The 21,961-nt window shown below is 42.6% G+C and overlaps 2 protein-coding genes across 2 annotated transcripts; both read left to right on the top strand.

The window, feature by feature from the left end:
• Window positions 1-11,082: 11,082 nt before the first annotated feature.
• Window positions 11,083-11,598, top strand: LOC150012899 (interferon omega-1-like). Its single transcript, XM_090275811.1, has one exon. The coding sequence runs from the start codon at window positions 11,083-11,085 to the stop codon at window positions 11,596-11,598; it is 516 nt and encodes a 171-aa protein (XP_090131937.1).
• A 7,234-nt stretch (window positions 11,599-18,832) lies between these two features.
• LOC150012898 (interferon omega-2-like) lies at window positions 18,833-19,420 on the top strand. The gene has a single exon (XM_090275810.1). It carries the CDS (start codon window positions 18,833-18,835, stop codon window positions 19,418-19,420), a length of 588 nt encoding a protein of 195 aa, XP_090131936.1.
• Window positions 19,421-21,961: the final 2,541 nt, after the last annotated feature.

The raw sequence follows: 21,961 nt of genomic DNA, 5'->3' as shown, positions 1-21,961 counted from the left end.
GTGCTTCCAAGAACATCAGTGGATTCATGCTAAGAGAGGACTGAACTGCCCACTCCATCAGGAAAGTATATGGCACTGGCAGCCTTCATGGTTAGGTGGAGTTAATAAGCAGAACCATATGAAAGTAGATGAAAGTGTAAATAAGAGAAGAGAAGCTAGTGACTCTGAAGTGGAGAAGGAAATACAATACTGTGGAATCTGAAAGGAATATGGCTTAGTTTTTCTACAAATAGTTTTTCCTTAGATGCAATATATTTTTTTCTGGATTATTTCATGTAAAAGATGTAATATGAAATCATGATAATGTGTTTCAGATTGTATTTATTTTAAATCATGACTTATTTAATTACCTACAATAATTTCTCATGTCTTAGTAATACTACTTTGTATATAAATAATCTGCTAAGTTCTTGTTAATTTGTTAGGGAAGAATAAATAACTAATTTAATTCCTCATCAAAATATCTAATTAGTATTGATAATATAATGATCACTGGAATATTGACTTTATTAAGTTACTTGACATAATTGTGATATATGTTTATAAAAAATTTCATTTTCTGGTAGAACTAAGTAAGATAAAGATTTGTAACATGATGCTTTCATCATTTTTCTTAATTTTATAAATATAAAAATTGCATGTGAATCCCAAGATACTGAGTTACCATGGACATAAAGTCTGACAACTTCCTGCAAAAACGAAAGTGAGAAACTGAATTATGCAATCTCTTACTCAATACTGAGGGTTAATAAGAGGCTCAGAATCAACTGAGAATATAAAATGAACATTGGAAATCACAGAGCAAGGGAAAGCTCTGTCTAATTCAATAGCATACAAAGATTGAACAATTATGGCAGAAGTTCAGAATACAAAACCCACAAAAGAATCATCCATAGCTCATCATAAACAATTTTGCATTGAAATTCCATGCTACTTGAATATATGGGTGATGCTAAGCAACCCACTTTATCTATCTAGCCTCAGTTTTCCCACGAATCAAATGAGTTCAAACTATTTATGGCTTTTGTGCCTATTGAATGAACATACCCATTTCAAGGCACTTAGCATCATATCTTCCATGAAATCAGAATTTGAAATATGGTCGGATTTTCCTGTTTTTCTTGAGACTGCTGTGTATGAGAATATTATTTGTTCACTTCCATAAAATCCTTAGGACCAGTGTCCTACCTTTCAGTAACTGACTTCCAAAGGAGGCAGCTTAAAAAAATAGAATTCTGTCATGAATTCTAGAGAGGGCTGAAAATTTGTCATTCCTCATTTCAGAGAAATATCTTGTGTTCTAATGATGAAATTGTGGCTGGTATTGATATCAGAGGGAGGAGAGTAAACACCCAGATAAAAGACAGAAGGACATGATATTTAATGATTGTGGCACCTGCACATTCCCTCCCTTTCTCTCAGCATTTCAGAATACATTCCCATATCACACAAGTTTCCCTCCTCTCCGTGTAGAAATCCTCAGAGCAGTCTTGCCATTCACTCTCTTTACTTCTCCACCCAATCACACAACTGCTTTCTGTTCTGTTGTGGTTTCAGCGTCAAGGTTTCCCTAAAGAGAACATCACAAGTAGAAGGCAAAAGTTAAATTACATTTCTAGGTTTGGCAGAAGCATCTGCAAGAGAGACTTTCCTTAAAGTCTGTTGAATATGATGTAAAAGTAGTGCCTGAAGCTAAAAGGAGACAGAAAGCAAGGTGCAGTTTGTGGGTGGGCAAATGCAACTCCTCAAAGAGGGCCCCCTGCTGGCCAAGTGAAATAAAGGCAACCACCAAGAGAAGGGCCGACAAATCCTAACCTCTTCCTGGAGATGTACCTTCACGCAACAAAAAGACTACCTTTTGGAATAACAGATTTTAATGTTGTCACAAGCCTGTTTCCTTACCTTTGTGTTACAAGAGAAAGTCTCCAGCTTCAGGCAGGGCATGGATTCTTGGGGATTGGGCAGAGAAAGAGAGAGAAAGATGTGTTCTCTGCCTACACCAATGTGCAGACCAGAGCCTCCCTATGAAGTACCCCTCCCACATACTACAGCACTCTAGGGGGCAGGTAGAGCTGCTAGTCCAGGATGGAACTCCATGGCAATCAGGAAAATATCATTCAACATTAATTAAACGATTCTCAATAATGCAATTTTAGTTTTACAGATTTATTCCTAATATCAGACATCAACTCTTATGACATTGAACAATATTCTTATGGTCACCTTGAATACAACTTGACATCTCTATCATGCAGTAGGAAAACTCTGCCTAGGTCTCAGAGGAATTTCATATAAGCTAAAGAATGTAATTAAATAGTATGATGGTTACTTGAGAGCTGGGGACATTTTATTTATTCAAATGTATCAATTTTAATATAATTTAAAGAAAATTTCTTTAATCAGCAAGATATTTTCATTGTGGTGTTTCACCAGGAAGCATGTGTGAAATACTGAAGTAGCAGAAAGGTCTTGCAACTGTGGAGGTGCCCCGCATCTCTACCTACATAACACACTCAACATGTGGCATTCTTGCTCTTCAACTTGGGGCTGCCCAGGCCCTTAGTGAAATTTGAACAGATTTTTATACTTTGCTTTCTTGTCCTGTCATCTGCAAGATGGAGCATAGAAAATTTTCAGAAATGGGCAATTCTTGGAAACACTTGGTGTCCCAGACTGTATTAGTCAGCATTTTCCAAAAACAGAACCAAGAGGTTGGAAACACTAGAAAGAGTTGCATTTCAAGGAGAAGGCAGTCTGTTGGCAGAAATTTTTCTTATTCTGGGAAGTCAGCCTTTCTCTGCTAAAGTCTTCAACTAATAGAATGAAGCACCCCAACATTATGAAGGGTAATCTACTTTACTCAAAGTTGACTACCTTAATACCTATAACATCCTGTTAAGCTGGACTTCACAGGAACATCTAGAATAATGATTCTTCAAACATCTGTGTACTATGGCCTTGCTATGCTGACACTTAAAATTAACAATCACAATGCACTTCCCCCATTGATGTCCTAACACTATTGTTTTAAAATGGCAACAGTAGTATTTTATAAAATAACTTTTTATTTTAGTTTTCCATTACCATTTATCCCCTTATAGCACCCTCTCTACACAAAGGCCACCCTGTTGTCCATGCCCATAAGACTGTCCTTTTTGCTCAGTGCAGTTTGTTAGTGCAGTTTGTTCATTAAAATATTCTTGTAAGTGAGGTCACATGGTATTTTTCTTTCAACAACTGGCTTGTTTCACTTAGCATAATAGTCTCCAGTTCTCACCGTGCTGGTGGAGAAAGAGGGAATTCCTTGTTTTTTTCTGCTGCCTAGTACTTTACTGAGTAAGTGTACCACAGTTCTTTATCCACTCATCTACTGAGGGGCACTTAGGCGGTTTCCTGAACTTGGCTATTGTAAATAGCACCGCTTTGGACATAGGGGTGCATGAGATCTGAACTGGTGCTTTGGGATTCTTAGGGTATATTCCCAGCAGTGGATTCGCTGGGTCAAAACACAGTTCCATCTCTAATTTTTTAGAAAAATCCATACTGTCTTCAACAGCAGCCACACCAGTCTGAATCCCACCAACAGTGCACTAGGATTCCTTCCTTTTTCTCCACATCCTCGTAGGCACTTGCTGTTTGTTGATTTATTAACAATAGCCATTCTGACAGGTGTTAGGTGACATCTCAGTGTGATGGGTCAATGAACTGTGCCATCCTTTTCTTGATCAAATTGCAAAAGCTGGCTTGGTGTTTGTTTTTAGAATAAACAGATACAAAAATTTTACTATGGTTAACATTTAATACACACAAATAATCATAAACTGACTAAATATAAAGGACATTGTATTATAATAACACAATATAAAGATGCTCATGCCGGATATTACATGAACAAAAATGATTCAGACCTTACAAATAAATAAATCAGTACATAAACACAACAGCTTAGGCCTCTGATGAAGTTAATAAGCAGAACCAACAAAAAGTGGATGGAAGCTTAAATAAGAGAAGTTAGTGACCCTGAGGTGGGAAGGAAATAGTGTGAAATCTGGAAAAGAAGAGGTGTTAGTTTTTTGGTGAATACTTTATCTTTTCATGCATTTTTTTCCCCCTGTATGATTTATTTAAGCAATGTAGTGGGGAATCATATTGATGTGTTTTAGATTGTATTTATTTTGAATCATAACTTACTTAATTACCAAATATAATGTATCCTGTCTTGGTAATACTACTTTTTCTATAACTAAGCTGCTCAGTTTAAAAAAGAAAATACTGAGAAGCGTTTTGGAAAAGACTAAAGTATAGTCACTATTCACATCGAAAATAAGGGTAATCTGTACATTCAGTTAGGAAGTGGCGGCTTGCATAAATATCTGGAAGAGAAGTGAGTCTCCTACACTGAAGCAATATGAATATAGTAATATTAACAATACCTGGCACACTGTGGCCCTTCCTGCCTTGCTTTTCTGAACCACATTGTTCTACGGCCATATCGTGACCGTTCCCTTCCTCTCCAGTGTAGGCACTCCCAGCGTGCTCTCCTCTTTCACTCCTCCTTCACACGCACCCCCATTCACACATTGGTTTTTGGCTCCTTTTTGGCTTCCAGCCACCACTTTCCCTTTAAGAGTACAAAACCACCAATTCGAAGCAAAGTCGGGTGAAAGTTCTAGGTGTTTCAGAATGCCTGTATAAGAGGCTACTTTTCTCTTCTGATGAGTATCATTGGAACTGAGGAATGTCCTTGTTACAGTAATGTAGCAATAGCTATAGCCAAGGGCTGGGAAAGTCAGATGCCTTTTACGCTGAGGACTGAGTTGTTAAAACATTTGTAAAGGAACAGAGCTACCTATTGTCCAGGACAGGCAAAGGCATCCCCAAGTCTGGGAAGAGCTGGTCTCTTTCTGTTCTATGCAAAATGTCTGGTCCCTCCGCCTATATCATCAGAGCCACACAGGGGCCCTGTCCTGGAAAGAACTGACCCCAATACTTGACTAAGCTCACTTCCTTAGCTTTTCTTTCTTAGTGAAGGGCATCAGGCAGGGCTTGCACTCTTGGCAACGGGCAGCTCAATGGAGAGAAAGAGTTCTTGCCTCCAGGTTGCTCAGCTGGCCAGAACCTCCAGAATCAATACTCCCCTTACAGTTCTGTGGCCACCTGGGGACTTAAAGAGTCTGTCTTTGTGGGTGTGGAGAAGCAAGGGCAATCGGGAAGTAGCTCTCCTATTAGAACGTGCATTAACTCTATGAAAAGTAAGTTGGCAGTTTTTAAAATTCATTCCTACCCTCAGATCATGTTGCTTAACATCATATTTAGGAGAAACTTTTCATTGTCACTTTGAGCGCTGGGTCCACTTGCTTCCCTTCCAGCTTCACTGAGTGGTGAGAGAGAGAGCACAATGTAAAGGAATTTCAGAGACTATGATTGTTGACAAGTGACAGCATGAGGAGCAACTATCTGGGTAGAACTGAGAGATATGAGGCTTATCCAGACTGTACTTGAAGGAGTTGATCAGGAAGCATATGGTGTTGGAATCGCTCAGGTAGGTAGCCAGGACCTCTCAAATTTCCTCCTCAGGTTATACAGACTGGACCCAATCTTTAGATTGCTTCTCTCCAATTGAAGGCTGAAAGGGTCTAACATGTCTGGTGACTTTTGTCCCTTGCACTTGATTCTTCCTTCACCTCGTGCAGAGGATGAAGGAGCAAGACACCAAGGACCTATTTGTTTATACTCACCTCGCTCTGTCTTTGTGATTGCCTAGCATCTTTCAAATATTATGATTCTTTCCACTGTCTGGTTGCATTTTTTTTTTTAACTGTAACTTTACCTTTTTGTTGTTTTTCATTGCATTCTTTCAGGGTGCAAGAGGTAATAATTTGGTTTCAATGTCACTATGCCCTGAAAATCTCTACGGCCATACCCTGTTTCATAAACTGAAATATGCAAAAGTGTTCCAGGACCAGCAGCTGGGTGGGGAAATGGGTGACGGGGAGTGAGTGCTGAGCTGCCCACAGGCCCCGCACAGGTCCCACAGTGGAGCTGGACCTTACAGCCCAGGCCTGAGAGGGACGCAGGGGCCTGAGCATCGCTCTGAGGGATCACAGTGCAGCACCAGCTGGAAGCAGCAGAGCACTTCCAGAGCTGGGTGGGAGGATGTGAACTTGGCCCCGCCTCCACCCTTCCTGCCCACTGATTCCTGGGCTGCAGCTGTCAAGACTCACTGATGCGCAGTCTCCATGGGAAACTCAGTAAAGGCAGGGAGCCTGGTCCACACCTCACTTGGGAAAGAATCACGAAGCTCACCCAGGCCTCCATTTAGGCAGCTTCACATCTGATTCCTCTGGGAGGAGGCTGCCTCTGAGCAGGAACCACCTTGGCTCAAAAACAGCAGAAACAATGACAACCCCCCCCCCCCCCACACACACACTCTCCCAAAAGTCCAGAGAGCACATGAAGAAACACAAAGGAACTGAAAGGCAGCAGCAGAATGAGATACAGTTTAGAAAACAAGGTCTTTCAGAGTTATCGTGAAACCATCTGAGAAGCTCTACATGGAGGTTACTGGTTTTTCTTCAACACACCTAACTGTGTCCTATTGGAATGTGCTTCCAGCTTGTATAGGGCACCCATCTCAAAACCAGCAAATGGAAGGTACTTCCACTACTCAGGGGTTGAAATTTTAATCCCATGACTCTACATTTCCTTTTACTTTCTAACTTGTGCAATGGCCGATATTGAATCCACATCCATCAGACACAAGTTCTCCAGGGAATAATGAGGAAAACTGAATGGCTACAATCCGTCGCAGTGTGCTATGGGTGTCCTTCATAGCCCTGGAAAGGGTCCTACTGGATTACTTTCTCTTTAAGCCCTGTTTCCTCTGCCGGGATGGTCCACGAAACAGGCTAATATCTTTATTTTTTTAAATGATCTATTCAGAAACAAGTGTTTTTCAGAAAAGAGAAACTTTAGAATATTTTATGAAACAATGACATGAGCGAAAACATTTATATTCCTTTTGAACTTGAACACAGATTAAAGGTTTAAGGCTGCTCTGCATCTCTTTAAATGGATGAGAAAGATCTAGAACAATATATAAATTTTAAATCCCCAGTGCAAATGAAAACAGAACAAAAGCAGCCATAAAATAACATGAAGGATAAACTTTGAAAATACAACAGTCATCATAGATAAATTCTAATGGCTGCAAATGAAAGATGCATTTTCTCTTGATTCGATATAGTTTCCTCTTTTCATTAAAAAAAGTCATCTGCCTCAAATTACTCAATGCACTTTACAGTAGATAGAATGTCTATGAAGCCAGTGAATGAATATTCACAAGCTTGAGGCTTATAAGTAGATAAGACGTTAAGTAGATAACACTGAATCCCAGAGATGGGGTCTAAGTCTCCTTTCCAACTTCCTGGGGTTTCTGTGACTTGATGATACTGAGAAAGCACTCTCTGATTCTCATTTCTTAACTTCCAGGCTGATCATGTGACAGGCACAGCAGAGGTAGGCTCTCTCTTCAGAGAGAGACTGGTTCTTTGGAAATACATCTTCACAGCCTGGCTGGGGTCTTCACTGACCAGGAAAGGAGTCTTTTCCTCCCTCACCTCCTGCACCCAAATGATCTCCAGATCTTCCCACCGCTGACCAGCTCCACTGAGGAGTTTCACACGTGTGTGCTGAAGAGGTTGAAGATCTTAAGGATCATCACACTCAGAAGGACACGGCCTGAGGTTTCTGGCACTGGCTACCTTCCAGCTGCCTCTGGGAGGACCTGAAATCATTCTTGTCCTCAAGGCAGAAAACTAAGTGCATTCTCCCTGCCTGGTGCAGAACCGTGAGGGCCTCCTGCTTTGGCAGGCGTGGTTCTGGACCAGGTCCTGGCTAAGGGCACACACAGAGCTGGAGAACGTCATTCCCTGTGCCATCAGTGAAGAGGTCGGCGGGCCCCTGGGTGAGACTGGCGATGCAGCTGTCTGCCTCTGGGAGCCTTTATCCAGCTGCTCTGAGCGCCTTCTCGCAAATGAGATTGCTGAATAAGCCACAATGATCGATCGTTTCCTGTCCTTATCCCAACTGTGTTCCCACTCCCCGCCCCTCATTTATCGGTTGTTTATGCACTTGTATAACGTCATAACTTCAATACTCTTTCATATCATTAGAGTGGAAAAGGACAGAAATCTCTTTCCATAAGATAGACTCACCTAAATGAGACGCAATGTTGAAATAAATACCTGAACACTCCATCTCTCTCTCTCTCTCTCTCTCTCTCCTGCCATTCTATTAAGAGTACTTAGAGGCTTGATCTGGCCTCCATTTTAACACTTTTTAAATGGCACTGAAATAGAAGTTGCCTCACCTCTCCCCGTTTTCTGAATTGAAATTCTTCCACATTTCTTTACAGGAGCCACAGTTCATGTTACTGACAGTCCGCAGATAACAGCTGCATAAAACAAGCACCTAGGGTGAATTCATTAGTTCTCTCATTCTGTCACCCAAAATGTGGTGACTGCACACACGTGACACCCAATAGGGTTGGAATGTGGATTCAGGGAGTGTCAGACAGGCATGGAGACTGCCCTCAGGGAGCAGGGAGGACACACACTGAGGCGTGATGAGGATTCGCGAAGCACCCGCAGTCTCAGTACAGCTAGCGGCAAATACTAGGGACTGGGGATGGGGAGGAACTGGAAGGCAGTAGAAAGTTTCACTTTCTCACAAAGATCTGTCTGTGGCTCCTGAATTTAAATGGCATCAGATTTTCATTTCCACTTCCAATAAGCTGAGACAATTTTAGTAGTGGTCACACAGGAAACCTTAAAGACTCAATAAAAGTTGCAAATGACAGACTGAGAATCTGAACATGTGGAATGGTAGTTGCCATTAGTACCGATGTAACAAACAATACTCTTGTGTGGCCCCAGCATAGCCACGCCAAGAGAGGCTTCGATTGCAGCTTCTTTAACACTCTCTCGGTGGGTTCACGTTCAGGTCCTCCAGCAAATGGGAACCCTAGGAGAGGGCATTTTCTAGCGGATGTGAAGGAACAGAGCCCCGCTTTCCACCTACAGTTCAGTGCCTGAACCATTGGCCAGAGAACTCGTACAGCTCACTTTGCAAGAACCAGCACAGAGGAAGGTTGTCTGACCAAAAAATGGCTGTTCTGTGAGTGATAGATGAGCTGAACACTCCCTTTTCTCGTCCTCAGGTCAGACGACCTCTGGTGATGTTGCTTGAAGGCACAGAATTAGTTAAAAGGTTGTAAAGACCAGGAGAAAGTTGTTCAAAAAAAGGAGGTCATATGGGTAATGAGACGTCCATAGATTCTCAGCCACTGGAGATCACAATATAGCTAATTCAAAAGCTATTTCCTGGGTTGGTGGTGTGTAGAGTACTTCCCTCAAGCATGGGACTGGAGAAGGCATTAAATCTAAGTAATCAAGATAAATAATGCTCATGCAATAGTAAAATATGAACATTAGTACCAAAACATCCACGACGAGCACAATATCAAACTGCGAAAGACACGAAATGACCTTCCGCTTGCACGTTGCTGAGAGGGTTACAAAAAAGGACAGCACGGTGCAAAGAGAAGCGTGGCGAATGGCATTCCGTCTAAAACATTCTAACCAGAGAAAATGAAAAGATCTGTCTTGCTCAATGTCCTCAAAGGCTTGTATACGACGCTGATTTTTATTTTAAACCATACAGTCAAGTGGGGATCCTGTGAAGACGCTTCTGTAATGTGAGGTTACAGAAAAGTTATTCAAAAAAAGTCAGGAGAACGCGTCCAATATTGCAATACTCTCAATCAAACAGCAATAATCTCGAGAAAACACTAATGTGTTTGCTTCCATGAAAGCCAAGAACGTAAAATTACATTAAGTCCCGATTTTGGTATAAATAGAATACTGTTTAAAGAGTTGAGATTTAATCCATGCTGTTTTAATAATCTGAATGCTAAATTTTTAAAATTTCACATCGATTTTCGTTTAATAAATAATGTTCAGGGATTTTTCAGTTGTTTAATAAAATGCTTTAGCCCTGGCTGGTGTGACTCAGTGGATGGAGCACCAGCCTGCGGCACAAAGGGTCGCAGGTTCGATTCCCAGTCAGGGCACATGCCTGGGTGCAGGCCAGGTCCCCAGTTGGAGGCGCTCGAAGGCAACCACACATTGCAGTTTCTCTCCCTCTCTTTCTGCCTCCTTTCCCCTCTCTCTCTAAAAAGGAATAATTAAAACCTTCCAAAAACTAAATAAAATGTTTTAATATTAAAATACTTTAAAAGTTCGCGTTCGCTGTTCATAGTTAATACTAAAAGGATATAATATTTCGAAAAGTTTAGACGTTCCACTTTCAGTTGTTTTATACCTTACTCCACAGGTCTGTAACGTAACGGTGGCAGATTCCCATAAACATGGCAGACAGAGCCAGTACAGGGGGCCTCTTCCCAGGCTAGGGTCGCCCTGATGGCAGCGCCCCGACTCACTTCCACAGCGTCCGCAACACGTCCGGTCGGTCCCCACCGCTTCCGCGCTGAGGTCTCTGAACCTGCCCGCGTCTCGCGCACAAACTATGCAGATTCTGTAAACACGACCAAACACGCTCTGTTCCCGGCCTCCAGCCGCTCAGTACACGGATTCTTTGTAAAAATGGCCTCTTCAGAATTTCAGTGCGAAAGTAACGCGCAAAGCTCGGGGGAAAATACCGCCGAAGAGCCGAGGATCCGCGTGGAGTATTTAAGGCAATGTCTCCGGAGAGGCCCACGCAGAGCTCGGTCTTCAGCCAGCAGGGGCGCCGCCGCGAGGAAACACTTCTGCTTTCTATTAGAGCAGTACAACGTTGCTCGGAGCTGTTTCTACCGTGCTGCGATCGCGCAGACGATCGCGCAGACGGAAGACAGACTGAGTCTCCGTGGTTTGTTTTCCCACAGCAACGATCGGAAAGCCACTGTGCGCCCTCTCGCGGTCATCTGGAAAAGCGCGCGGATTTCCGCTGAACCAGCGAGAGAATCTTGGCTGGACGCCAGCTGGCGGAGGTTCCCCCTGAGTCACAGGACAGGAATTCTCAATGGCCCAGATCTGTTCCTGGCTAGCGGCAGGAGTGATGCTCTGCTCCCCCCCTGCTTCCTCCCTTCGCGGGGACGGACTTTGGATCCACAGCCCTCACAACCGCCAAATCTTGGCTCTTTTGAGACAGTTGAACACTATCCCCCCTCAGTCATGCCTAAAGGACAGAAACGACTTCAAATTTCCTTGGAAAAGAGGGACTATCACCCAAATGCAGAGGACGCGACGCACCTGCTTCCACCACCTGATGCTCCAGCAGGTCTTCGAACTCTTCACAACAGAACTCAGCCTTGCGGCATGGAACCGCGCCGTCCTCTATCAACTACTCTCCAGCGTTCATCACGGCCTAGAACACCTGAAGCATACAGGCGAGGGACATCTGTCTTGTCCCGATTTGGGAATTCTTGTCCGGATTTACTTCCAAAGGATCCATAACTACCTGAAAGAAAAGAAATACAGCTCCTGTGCCTGGGAGGTCGTCAGAGTTGAAATTGAAGTGCGCCTTCCCCTCATGTAACAATCGTCAGAGTCACCAAATGAGGAAGAACTTTATACTGGTGACTCTGTCTCTTCAACTGCATTGTTTGCTAAGCCCCAACCGATTTCCACTCATATTTCTGCACCAGCTGAGAGATGCCTGAAAGCAAAATCACGGGGTTACTTTTTAAATATGTAGTGAATCATAAAATTACAACATTATGTTTAGAGACAACATGATCTACTTTCTTAAATAAATAACTTATGACATACATTTTTTATCTTTTTTACGTTTTCTGTTTGTCTTTGGGAGGGCAGGCCTTTGAAAGGCGACAGGCAATCCAAGAGATATACATTAGAGCCCAGAATTGCCAAGCCTTCCTCCCTCTGTTAAACTGGTCCCAGCAGAAGATGTGGTGGTGGTGGTGGGGAGAGATCTTTATTGATTGATTGATTGATTGATTGTTTATTCTATTACCGTTGTCCCAGTTTTTCCTCCTTTGCCCTTCTCAGCCCAGTCCATGCCCCAACCCGAAGCTCAACCCCTATTCCCACAGGCAATCCCCACACCTGTTGTCCCTGTTCATGGGTGGGTCATTCATACACGTTCTTTGACTAATTACTTCCCCTTCTTTCCACCACCCCTCCTGCATGCCCCCTCCCCTCTGGCCGCTGTCAGTCTGTTCCATGTTTCCATGTCTCTGGTTCTATTTTGCTCCTGAGTTTATTTTGTTCATTACATTCCTCTTGTAAGTGAGGTCATATGGTATTTGTCTTTCACCAACTGGCTTGTTTCACTTAGCACAATAGTCTCCAGTTCCCACCATGCTGGTGCAGAAGGAGGGAATTCCTTCTTTTTTTTTCTGCTGCCTAGTACTGGATCGTGTAAGTGTACCACAGTTTTTTATACACTCATCTACTGAGGGGCACTTAGGCTGTTTCCAGAACTTGGCTACTGTAAATGGCGCCGCTTTGGACATAGAGGTGCATGAGCTCTTTGAATTGGTGCTTTGGGATTCTTAGGGTATATTCCCAGCAGTGGAATCACTGGGTCAAAACACAGTTCCGTCTCTAATTTTTTGAGGAAATATCGTACTCTCTTCCACAGAGGCCGTATCAGTCTGCATCCCACCAAAAGTCTGCTTGGGTTCCTTCCCTTTTCTCCACATCCTCGCAGGCACTTGCTGGTTGTTGGTTTACTAACAATAGCCATTCTGACAGGTGTTAGATGACAGCTCAGTGTGATGGGTCAATGAACTGTGCCATCCTTTTCTTGATCAAACTGCAAAAGCTGGCTTGCTGTTTGTTTTTAGAATAAACAGATACAAAAATTTTACTATGGCAAACATTTAATACGCACAAATACTTGTAAATTGACTACATATAAAGGACATTGTATTATAATAACACAATATAAAGATGCCCACACCTAATATTACATGAACAAAAATGATTCAAATCTCACAGATAAGTAAATCAGTACATGAACACAACAGCTTAATAAGCAGAACCATCTGAAAGTGGATGGAAGCATAAATAAGAGAAGAGAAGTTAGTGACCCTGAGGTGGAGAAGAAAATAGCGAAATCTGAAAAAGAAGAGGCGTTAGCTTTTCGGTGAATACTTGATCTTTAAATGTAGTTTGTTTTGTTTGTTTTTCCTGGATGATTTTATGTAAGCAATATACTGGAAAAATCATATTAATGTGTTTTAGATTACACTTTTAAAAATCATGGCTTATTTAATTACCTACTATAATTTATTGTATCTAGGTACTACTACTTTTTCTATAAGTGAGTGGCTCAGTTTAAAAAGCAAAATACGAGAAGTGTTGTGGAAAAGACTAAAGCATAGTCACTATTCACATCAAAAATAACTGTAATTTGTGTATTCAGTTAGGAAGTGGCAGCTTGCATAAATATCTGAAGAGAAGTGAGTCTTCTAAACTGAAATAATTTGAATATAGTACATATTCATAATACCTGGCACACTGTGGCCCTGCACACCTTGCTTTTCTGAATTACATTGTTCTATGGCAACTATTCCTTCCTCTCCAGTGTAGACTTTTTCAACAAACTCTCTTCTTTCACTCCTCCTTCACACGCACCCCTATTCATACATCTGCTTTTGATTCCTTTTTGGCTTCCAGCCATCACATTCCCATAAGGGACAAAACCACCTATTCGAAGCAAAGTCGGGTGAAAGTTCTAGGTGTTTCAGAATGCCTGTATAAGAGACTATTTTTCTCTTCTGATGAGTATCATTGGAACTGAGGAATGTCCCTGTTACAGTGATGTAACAATAGCTATAGCCAAGGGCTTGGAAAGTCAGATACCTTATTCTGAGGACTGAGTTGTTGAAACATTTACAGAGGAAGAGAGTTAGCTATTGCCCAGGACAGGCAAAGACATCCCCAAGTCTGGGAAGAGCTGTTCTGTTTCTCTTCTATGCAAAAATGTCTGGTCCTTCTACCTATATCTTCAGAGCTACACAGGGGTCTTGCCCTGGAAATAACTGACCCTCATACTTGACTAACCTCACCTCCTTAATTTTGTTTCTTCGTGAAGGAATATACACGGATTATCAGGCAAGTCTTGCACTCTGGGCAATGGGCAGCTTTATGGAGTGAAAGAGTTAGAAAGGGTTTCTTGCCTCTAGGCTGTTCATCTGGCCAGAGCCTTCAGACTCAACATTGCTTGTACAGTTCTGTGGCTATTTGGGGACCTAGAGTGTGTCTTTGAGGCTGTGAAGAAGCAAGGGCAATCAGGAAGAAGTTCTCTTATTAGAACATGTGTGAACTCTCTCTAAAAAGTTATTTGGCAGTTTTTTAAATTCATTCCCACTCTCAGATCATGTTGCTTAATGTTATACTTGGGAGAAAATTCTCATTGTCACCTTGAGTAGTGGATCCACTTGCTTGCCTTCTACCTTCATTGAGTGTTGAGAGAGCACAATGTAAAGAAATTTCTGAGAATATAATTGTTGATGAAGACAGCATGAAGAAAAACTATCTGGATGGAATTGACAGGTATGAGGGTTATCCAAATCGTACTTGAAGGAGTTGATCAGGAAGCATTTGGTGTTGGAATTGCTCAGGTAGGTAGCCAGGATCTCTAAAATATTCGCCTCAGGTTATACAGACTGGACTCAATATTTAGACTGCTTCTCTTCAATTGAAGGCTGAAAGGGTCCTAACTAACATGTCAGGTGATTTTTGTCCCTTGCACTTGAGTCTTCCTTCACCTCATGTGGGGGATTAGGAAGAAGCAAGACACCAAGGACATTTTTGTTTTTACTCATCTGGCTCTGTCTTTTTGATTGCCTAGCATCTTTCAAATATTATGATTCTTTCCACTTTCTGGTTGCTCTTTTCTTTTCACTGTAACTTTACCTTTTTGTTGCTTTTCATTATAGTTATTCAGGACACAAAGGGTAATAATTTGGTGCCATACTGTCACTCTGCCCTGAAAATCTCTATGGCCTTATCCTGTTTCATAAACTGAAGTTCCTAAATATGCAAAAGTGTTCCAGGACCAGCAGCTGGGTGGGGAAATGGGTGACAGGGAGTGAGTGCTGAGCTGCCCACAGGCCCCGCACAGGTCCCACAGTGGAGCTGGACCTTACAGCCCAGGCCTGAGAGGGACGCAGGGGCCTGAGCATCGCTCTGAGGGATCACAGTGCAGCACCAGCTGGAAGCAGCAGAGCACTTCCAGAGCTGGGTGGGAGGATGTGAACTTGGCCCCGCCTCCACCCTTCCTGCCCACTGATTCCTGGGCTGCAGCTGTCAAGACTCACTGATGCGCAGTCTCCATGGGAAACTCAGTAAAGGCAGGGAGCCTGGTCCACACCTCACTTGGGAAAGAATCACGAAGCTCACCCCGGCCTCCATTTAGGCAGCTTCACATCTCATTCCTCTGGGAGTAGGCTGCATCAGAGCAGTACTCACCGTGGCTCAAAAACAGCGGGAACAACAAGGACAGCCCCCCCCTCCCCCGCCCCCCGCCAATTTCCCAAAAGTCCACAGAATACATTAATAAACAAGAAGTAGTTGGAAGTCAGCATCAGTAGGGAACTTGGAAGAACGAAGACACTGGAAGTGTGGACCTGAACTGGCATGGTCAGGAGGGGCATAATGGGAGTGGCCAGCAAGAAATAACTTTTTCTCCAGGTCATTCCAATTCAGAGGGTGAGAAGATTGAAGTGGATGCTTAGTGCATGGAGTTCGCCCTCATAATCATAGCCAAAGCATTGTATTTGGCATGGGCAACACTGATACCACAGTAGCCTCCTGAGTATTGGAAGGAACGAGGGTGACTCCTGTGCCAGCTGTAAACTTGGTTCGATTGGCAGAAAAATCTACTTCCTTAAAACTATTTATAAGTCATTTTGTCTACTTTTCCTTGGAAATTATAGTCAGTCAGTTCAATCAACTCCTACCATACCCATGTTGCCTACAATAGACAGGAATCCTTCAGCATTTGAGGTGGAACTTGGAATCCTTTGTCACCTCACCCTCCCTGCTCTGCAACTTTATGCCTTGCCTTCAACGGGTCTATAAATCCCACATCCATTTCCTTCCTTGACTGCCTTAAGCAGGCTCTTACAGGCAGGTCATTATCTCAATGTCCTTAAGTTTTGATCTTAGATATTCGGTACCTTCAGAAATACTCAACCCTCCTGATATTTTCTTACTCACCAAACTAGGCATAAATGAGTGTAATCCACATAGGGTAATTGAGATGACTGAGTCAATACTTTCAAAGATCTTAGAACAGTGGCTGGTCCATAGTTAGCATGCAACAAATGTTGGTGTTATTACTTAAAATATCAACATCATCATTGTTGTCTATTTTAAGAGCAGAATCTTTTAGAATAGTCCAATTCCTTTACTCTTGACTCTAGCTTCTTCAAGGCAATCTTTTCATTGCCTGAGTGCATTTATGAATTAGAGAGAGCACTCAGGCACGGGTTAATATTCACAGTGCTGCAAGAGAGCGTTCCTGTTCTAGCAATACAGTTTGGGGGTGCCAGCCTCTTGACAGTTGGTTGTTCTGACTCTTCCCTTCGCTCCTCAGAGCTGATCACATGTGGAATAAATGAAAGGAAAGTGAAATGGCTGGTCTTGCAAAGCTGAAGGCTGGTCATTGACACAGGGGCTCTTCTTCTTTGAGCCTCTGGCAGAAGCAGCCTATTTCTGGTTTTGTGTAATTCATGCTGGCTTCCATCCCTCACCTCTGCCATAGCCCCAGGGCCCCAGACTGGTTACACCGGTTTGTCCACCTACATTATGTCATTGTCAGCAGGAAAGCCACTTCCCTTCTTTCACTTTTATGACATTCAGAATTCTATTTGTTTTACTTTTGCCCACAAACAGCTACGAATTTTGCTTTCTGGGAAAGTTGAAATGAGAAATAAAACGTCTCAAGTGTGGAAAACTAGAGAGAGAAATGATGAAGCCCCACTGGCTTTCTTTCACTTCCCTTGTTTGTGCTAACCTCAGGATGAAGTAGAAAGTAATGCCAAAGGAACAAGACAGACTATACCCAGGAAATCAACATGTAATAACTGTAGTGTTAATTAAATTTACATAACCTGTCAGAAATAAGTAAAGGATGAAGGATGTTTCTCCCTGGCATAGTAGCCTGAGCGCCACTGCCTTGCACTCTGATCACAAAACAGAACTGGATGAACAAAAAGAAGCCCAATAGAAACGCACAGACTGAATGAACAACTGATGGTCACTAGTGCCTAAAGTATACATTTCAATGGAGAGATGTCCTCATTGAATTTCCTGTGCCCAGTTCAGAAGTTTTGAGCATAACAAGTGTTCAATCATTAAGTAAAAATTGAACAAGAAAAACTGAACTGACAAAATAAAGAGTATTGACCTACTAAAGGTAAAATTATTGTAATTGGATAACTAATTCCTCTGCCTACTTAGACAAAATAAACTTTGATAATAGCACTGAGGGCTGTAGACACAACGAGCACCTGGTCATGCTCAGGAGAGGATAAGGTCACCGCTGAGAGCCAGCCACCTGAACACAAACCCTCCCAGGAGAAGGGCAAGACACAAGCCTCTCCAGAGCTGGGGAACCCTAAGGACCCCAGGATGTGGTCAGCCAGCCCTCAGTGAAGAGACCAGGACAGTTCAGGATGAGGACATTGTGTCACTCCAGAGGAAAAAGCTCACTAGAGCTAACATCTCCCTTGTGAATGAGGTGCTGGGAACATAAAAGTACCTTCCTGTGGGAAAATCCACACCAACACTCACCAGAAAAGAACCAGGATTCCTGCTGGGGGTATTGGCACAGCCTGAGGAGCACTAACAACCAGTTACAAAATGTTGGAAAGAAATGGCAATGTCTATAGAATTCCTCCATGAATGAGTCTAGAAGGAAATACAACATCCCAGGAACTCAGTCACAAAAAATCTCAGCCTTTTCTGTGAATGAAACTGTCAGAAAACTCAGTCTTTGGCTCTAAAGAGCTTATTTGCCATACATGGTCTGATAAGTACCTAACAAAACACACAGTTCCACCGGGCTGAGGGAGCCTGGGCCTCTATGTAAAATAAGAGGCTAAAAGTGTTGCTCGGAATCAAGGCCAAATTTTGTTTGTAATACAGAGAAGAGCAATATTTATGTAATAAAAAATATATGAACGTGCCTGTGTGACTATTGACATACCTACATATACTTCTGATTTTAGGATAATGAAGTTACTCATTTGACTGATAAGTATCCATTTGAACTAACACAACTCAAGTTTTTTGACTTTGTTTATTAATTTTCAGAAAGATTTTATTTACTTATTTTTGTTAGAGAGAGGGGAAGGGTGGGAGAAATAGCGTGAGAGAAACATCCATGTGAGAGATTAGTATCTATTGGTTGCCTCTCAGGAGCCCTGACCAGGGACTGAACCTGGAACCTAAGCATGTGCCCTGACTGGGAATCGAACCTGCAAACTTTCCCTCGCAGAACAACAACCAACCAACTCAGCCCACACTGGTCAGGGCAACACATCTGAAATAAGAGGGAAAATTAAACTCGCAAAATTAACAGTGTTGAGTGATGACATCTTAATCACATGGAGAACTCATAAATAAAAACCAAAAAAGGAAGTAAAAGTGTGAGGAATGGTTTAGAAAATGAAAACCATTCTGTTTCCCTATTTAATGGCCACGATTGGAAAGAGGGTGTGCAGAGAGCACAAGGTCCAAGGTTGTTCACCTGACGCCCAGCTCAGACAGGCCAGCAGCCTCCTCATTTGCCCATGGCCCTCCTGCTGCCTCTGCTCACGGCCCTGGTGCTGATCAGCTGTGGCCCCAGGGGATCGCTAGGCTGTGACCTACCTCAGAGCCATGTCCTGCTCAGCACGGAGAACTTGGCGCTTCTTGGACAAATGATGAGAATCTCCCCTTCCTCCTGCCTGAAACACGCAAAAGACTTCAGATTCCCCTGGGTGCTGGTCAAAGGCAGCCAGATCCAGAAGGCCCAGGCCATCTCTGTCCTCCACGAGATGCTCCGGCACATCTCCGACCTCTTGCTCAGCGAGCACGCCTCCGCTGCCTGGAACAACACCCTCCTGAACCAGCTGCGCTTGGGAATCCATCGGCAGCTGGACGACCTGGAAGCCTGTTTGGTGCAGGAGATGGAAGAGGAAGGAACTGCCCCGCCAGCTCAGGGAGCTCCACTGGCCGTGAGGAGGTACTTCGAGGGCATTTGTCTCTACCTGAAAGAGAAGAAATACAGTGACTGTGCCTGGGAGGTTGTCCGAGTGGAAATCTTGAGAGCCTTCTCTTCAATAAGAAGCTTGCAAGAAAAGTTAAGGAATAAGGACGGAGACCTGCGCGCACCTTGAAACCATTCTCACTGAGGACTGTGCGGTCACCCTTGCATGTAGCACTTAGGTCACATGAAAAGGCTCTTTTTTCTGCTTTAGTCACATAATTTATTGACTTCATGTGAGACAATCTTTTGTCAGACTGTTAAACAAGAACATGTTACAGAATTCAGCTCCTGGGACATCAGGTCCTAAGTGGTGACTGCCCTAGTGTTATTTATTTATTTATTGTTTGTGTGCTTATTCTTTATTTATTCCTTCACCTTACGATAGTTATAAATTTATATAACCAATATTTGCCCTTACCTTGTATTGCACTTTACAAAGCTTGTTTACATTTTATGTTATTTAATTTTAATTTTCTTTTATTTATTAAATTCTTATCAAAGAAACCTTCCTGAGTTCTTTTATTCTGAAAATGTAAGTACTTATTTTTCTATATAAATTTATTTGAGAATAGTACCTGTCTAATAAGTCATATAGAACAGTCCACAGCTAATCACAAATGCCTATCAAAAGGTGGAAATCCATGGACTTGAGAAGTATCCTGGAAAATACGGAATATGTTCTGTACTTTTGTCTGAGTTGTAATGGATTTATATTTAGTCAGTAAGGATCAGTGGATAGAAATATCTAAGTGAAGTGTCGTGTAGTGTGAAGTGGGAAAGACATACGCTATTTATTGGCTGATCCTGGCACCTGGTGGTCTTGGTCCCACCCTCTCCATGGTCCTGCTTTACTGATTGCAATTCATTCCCTGTATAATCCCTGCACTGCCCCGACCTCGCTGCCCACCCCCACAGGTGCTCTGGTTCTGTTGTGGTTTCAGCTTCAAGGTTTCCACTAAGCGTACAAACACAGAGGGATAGAGCACAAGTTGAGTAGAAGGTCTTTGCTTTCTGTTGTAGGCAGGTCTGTCTGTCTGAGTGTCATGTATCTTTTCAGGCCCTGAGCTAATGCCATTGTTACCATGATGAAATAGGTGCTGACTTAAAAGGAATCAGCTGAATTCAGTTCACTGTGTATGTGTTGTCTGAATTTCTCAGAAAGCAGGCCAGATATTGCTGTGGGAGATTTTTAAAATCTTTGCCTCAGATGACCTAGCCCATGCTTTAGTTTAGTTAGAAATTGAACATAATATTGTAATGAATTTTTGTCTTTTCTCTTGTCTACTACTTCTTTGTGGACCAGTTTAGCATAAGGAGGAAAGCCTGGCAACTCTGGACTTCTCTGTGTGTTTCTTTGATTGCCTAACACCTTTCAAATATTGTGATCCCTTCTGTATGGGGTGCTATAGATGATACACTACAGGAAATTTTGTATACAGGTCTCTTGCTTTTCAGATTCAATGGGTGTCAGGTGTGTTACAATCTGTTGTTCGGTCAAGTTGAAGGTCTGCTGGTTTAATCTGTGACCATGGGGGCTGCTACACTTAGGCTTCTCTACCTTCAGCTACATTTTAAAGGGAATTTCAGAAGAGCTGGGTGTTGACCTAGACTAGTTGATAAACAAAATTAACCATTACAAAGACTGTCCTGGAGAAAGAATGTTCAGTTTCACAGCAGCCTCTTCGGTTCTTGTGAACAGTGAAATTGCTAGAATGTTAAGAGCACACACTGTGCAGTCAGAAGGCCTAGATTCTGAAATGTTGCTACAATCTGGTGAAAATGTCCCTGTGACTCTGTTTTCTCCTTTATAAAATGGAGGTAATGGAAAAAATGACATCTTGTTTTGTTAATTCATGTGTAGTAAAGCAAGTAGAACAAGACCGACACAGGAAAGTGTTTGACAAACACCTGTTTTTAAGATGCATGTACTCAAATGGGTGTTTGATGTGAAGATTGATGAAGTTTAGCTCATGAGGGGCCTATCTCAGGCCTCTTTTATGAGGGCACTTATTCTGTTATTGAGGACTTTACCCTCATGCCCTGAGTATTTCCCAAAGGCCCCACCATATTACACTATCACTTTGGGGGTTGGAACTTTAGCATGTGAATTTTCTGGGGACATAAACATCAGAGTGCAGCAGGTAATGAGGGTCTACATGCCTGGCCCTGGCATCTAGAACAGTGAATATAACCATGCTTAGAAAAGGAAGAAATATGAGCAGGTTAGGAGGCAAAACAGCAGTCAAAGGACTCAGTTTCCAAACTCTTGCCTTTTGACCTGAAGTAGTGCTACAATTATTACATGCCAAATGTTGCAAATCCAACGGAAACTGAGTGACTATCCTCAGATGTATGGAGATCCCAGGATGCACATGATTCGTCATCATTGTTTGTGAGGGGTCTCCATAGAAGCTCAGCATCATGGTAGGTCATTGCCACTTCGATAAGGATCCACCAAAAGTAATGTGGTAAATTGTCTGATTGCTGTAAGCTGTGTGAATCAGGGAGCATTTGAGTTTAGATTCATGGTTTTGTATATAACTCCAAAGTCCTTATTTTTCTATAATAACAAAGCAGAGAGCAAATTAGAGATGAGGGAATACATATGAGTTTAATATAATGGAAGGAAAGGCTGAAAATTATGCCGCTGCTTTTGCAAGTTTAATCTCTA

Source organism: Furipterus horrens, unplaced genomic scaffold (assembly GCF_987537825.1).
Source record: "Furipterus horrens unplaced genomic scaffold, mFurHor1.1.pri manual_scaffold_4, whole genome shotgun sequence".
Classification (NCBI taxonomy): domain Eukaryota; kingdom Metazoa; phylum Chordata; class Mammalia; order Chiroptera; family Furipteridae; genus Furipterus; species Furipterus horrens.
Note: the sequence above shows the minus strand (reverse complement) of the source record. Positions and strands in the feature narration are given on the sequence as shown.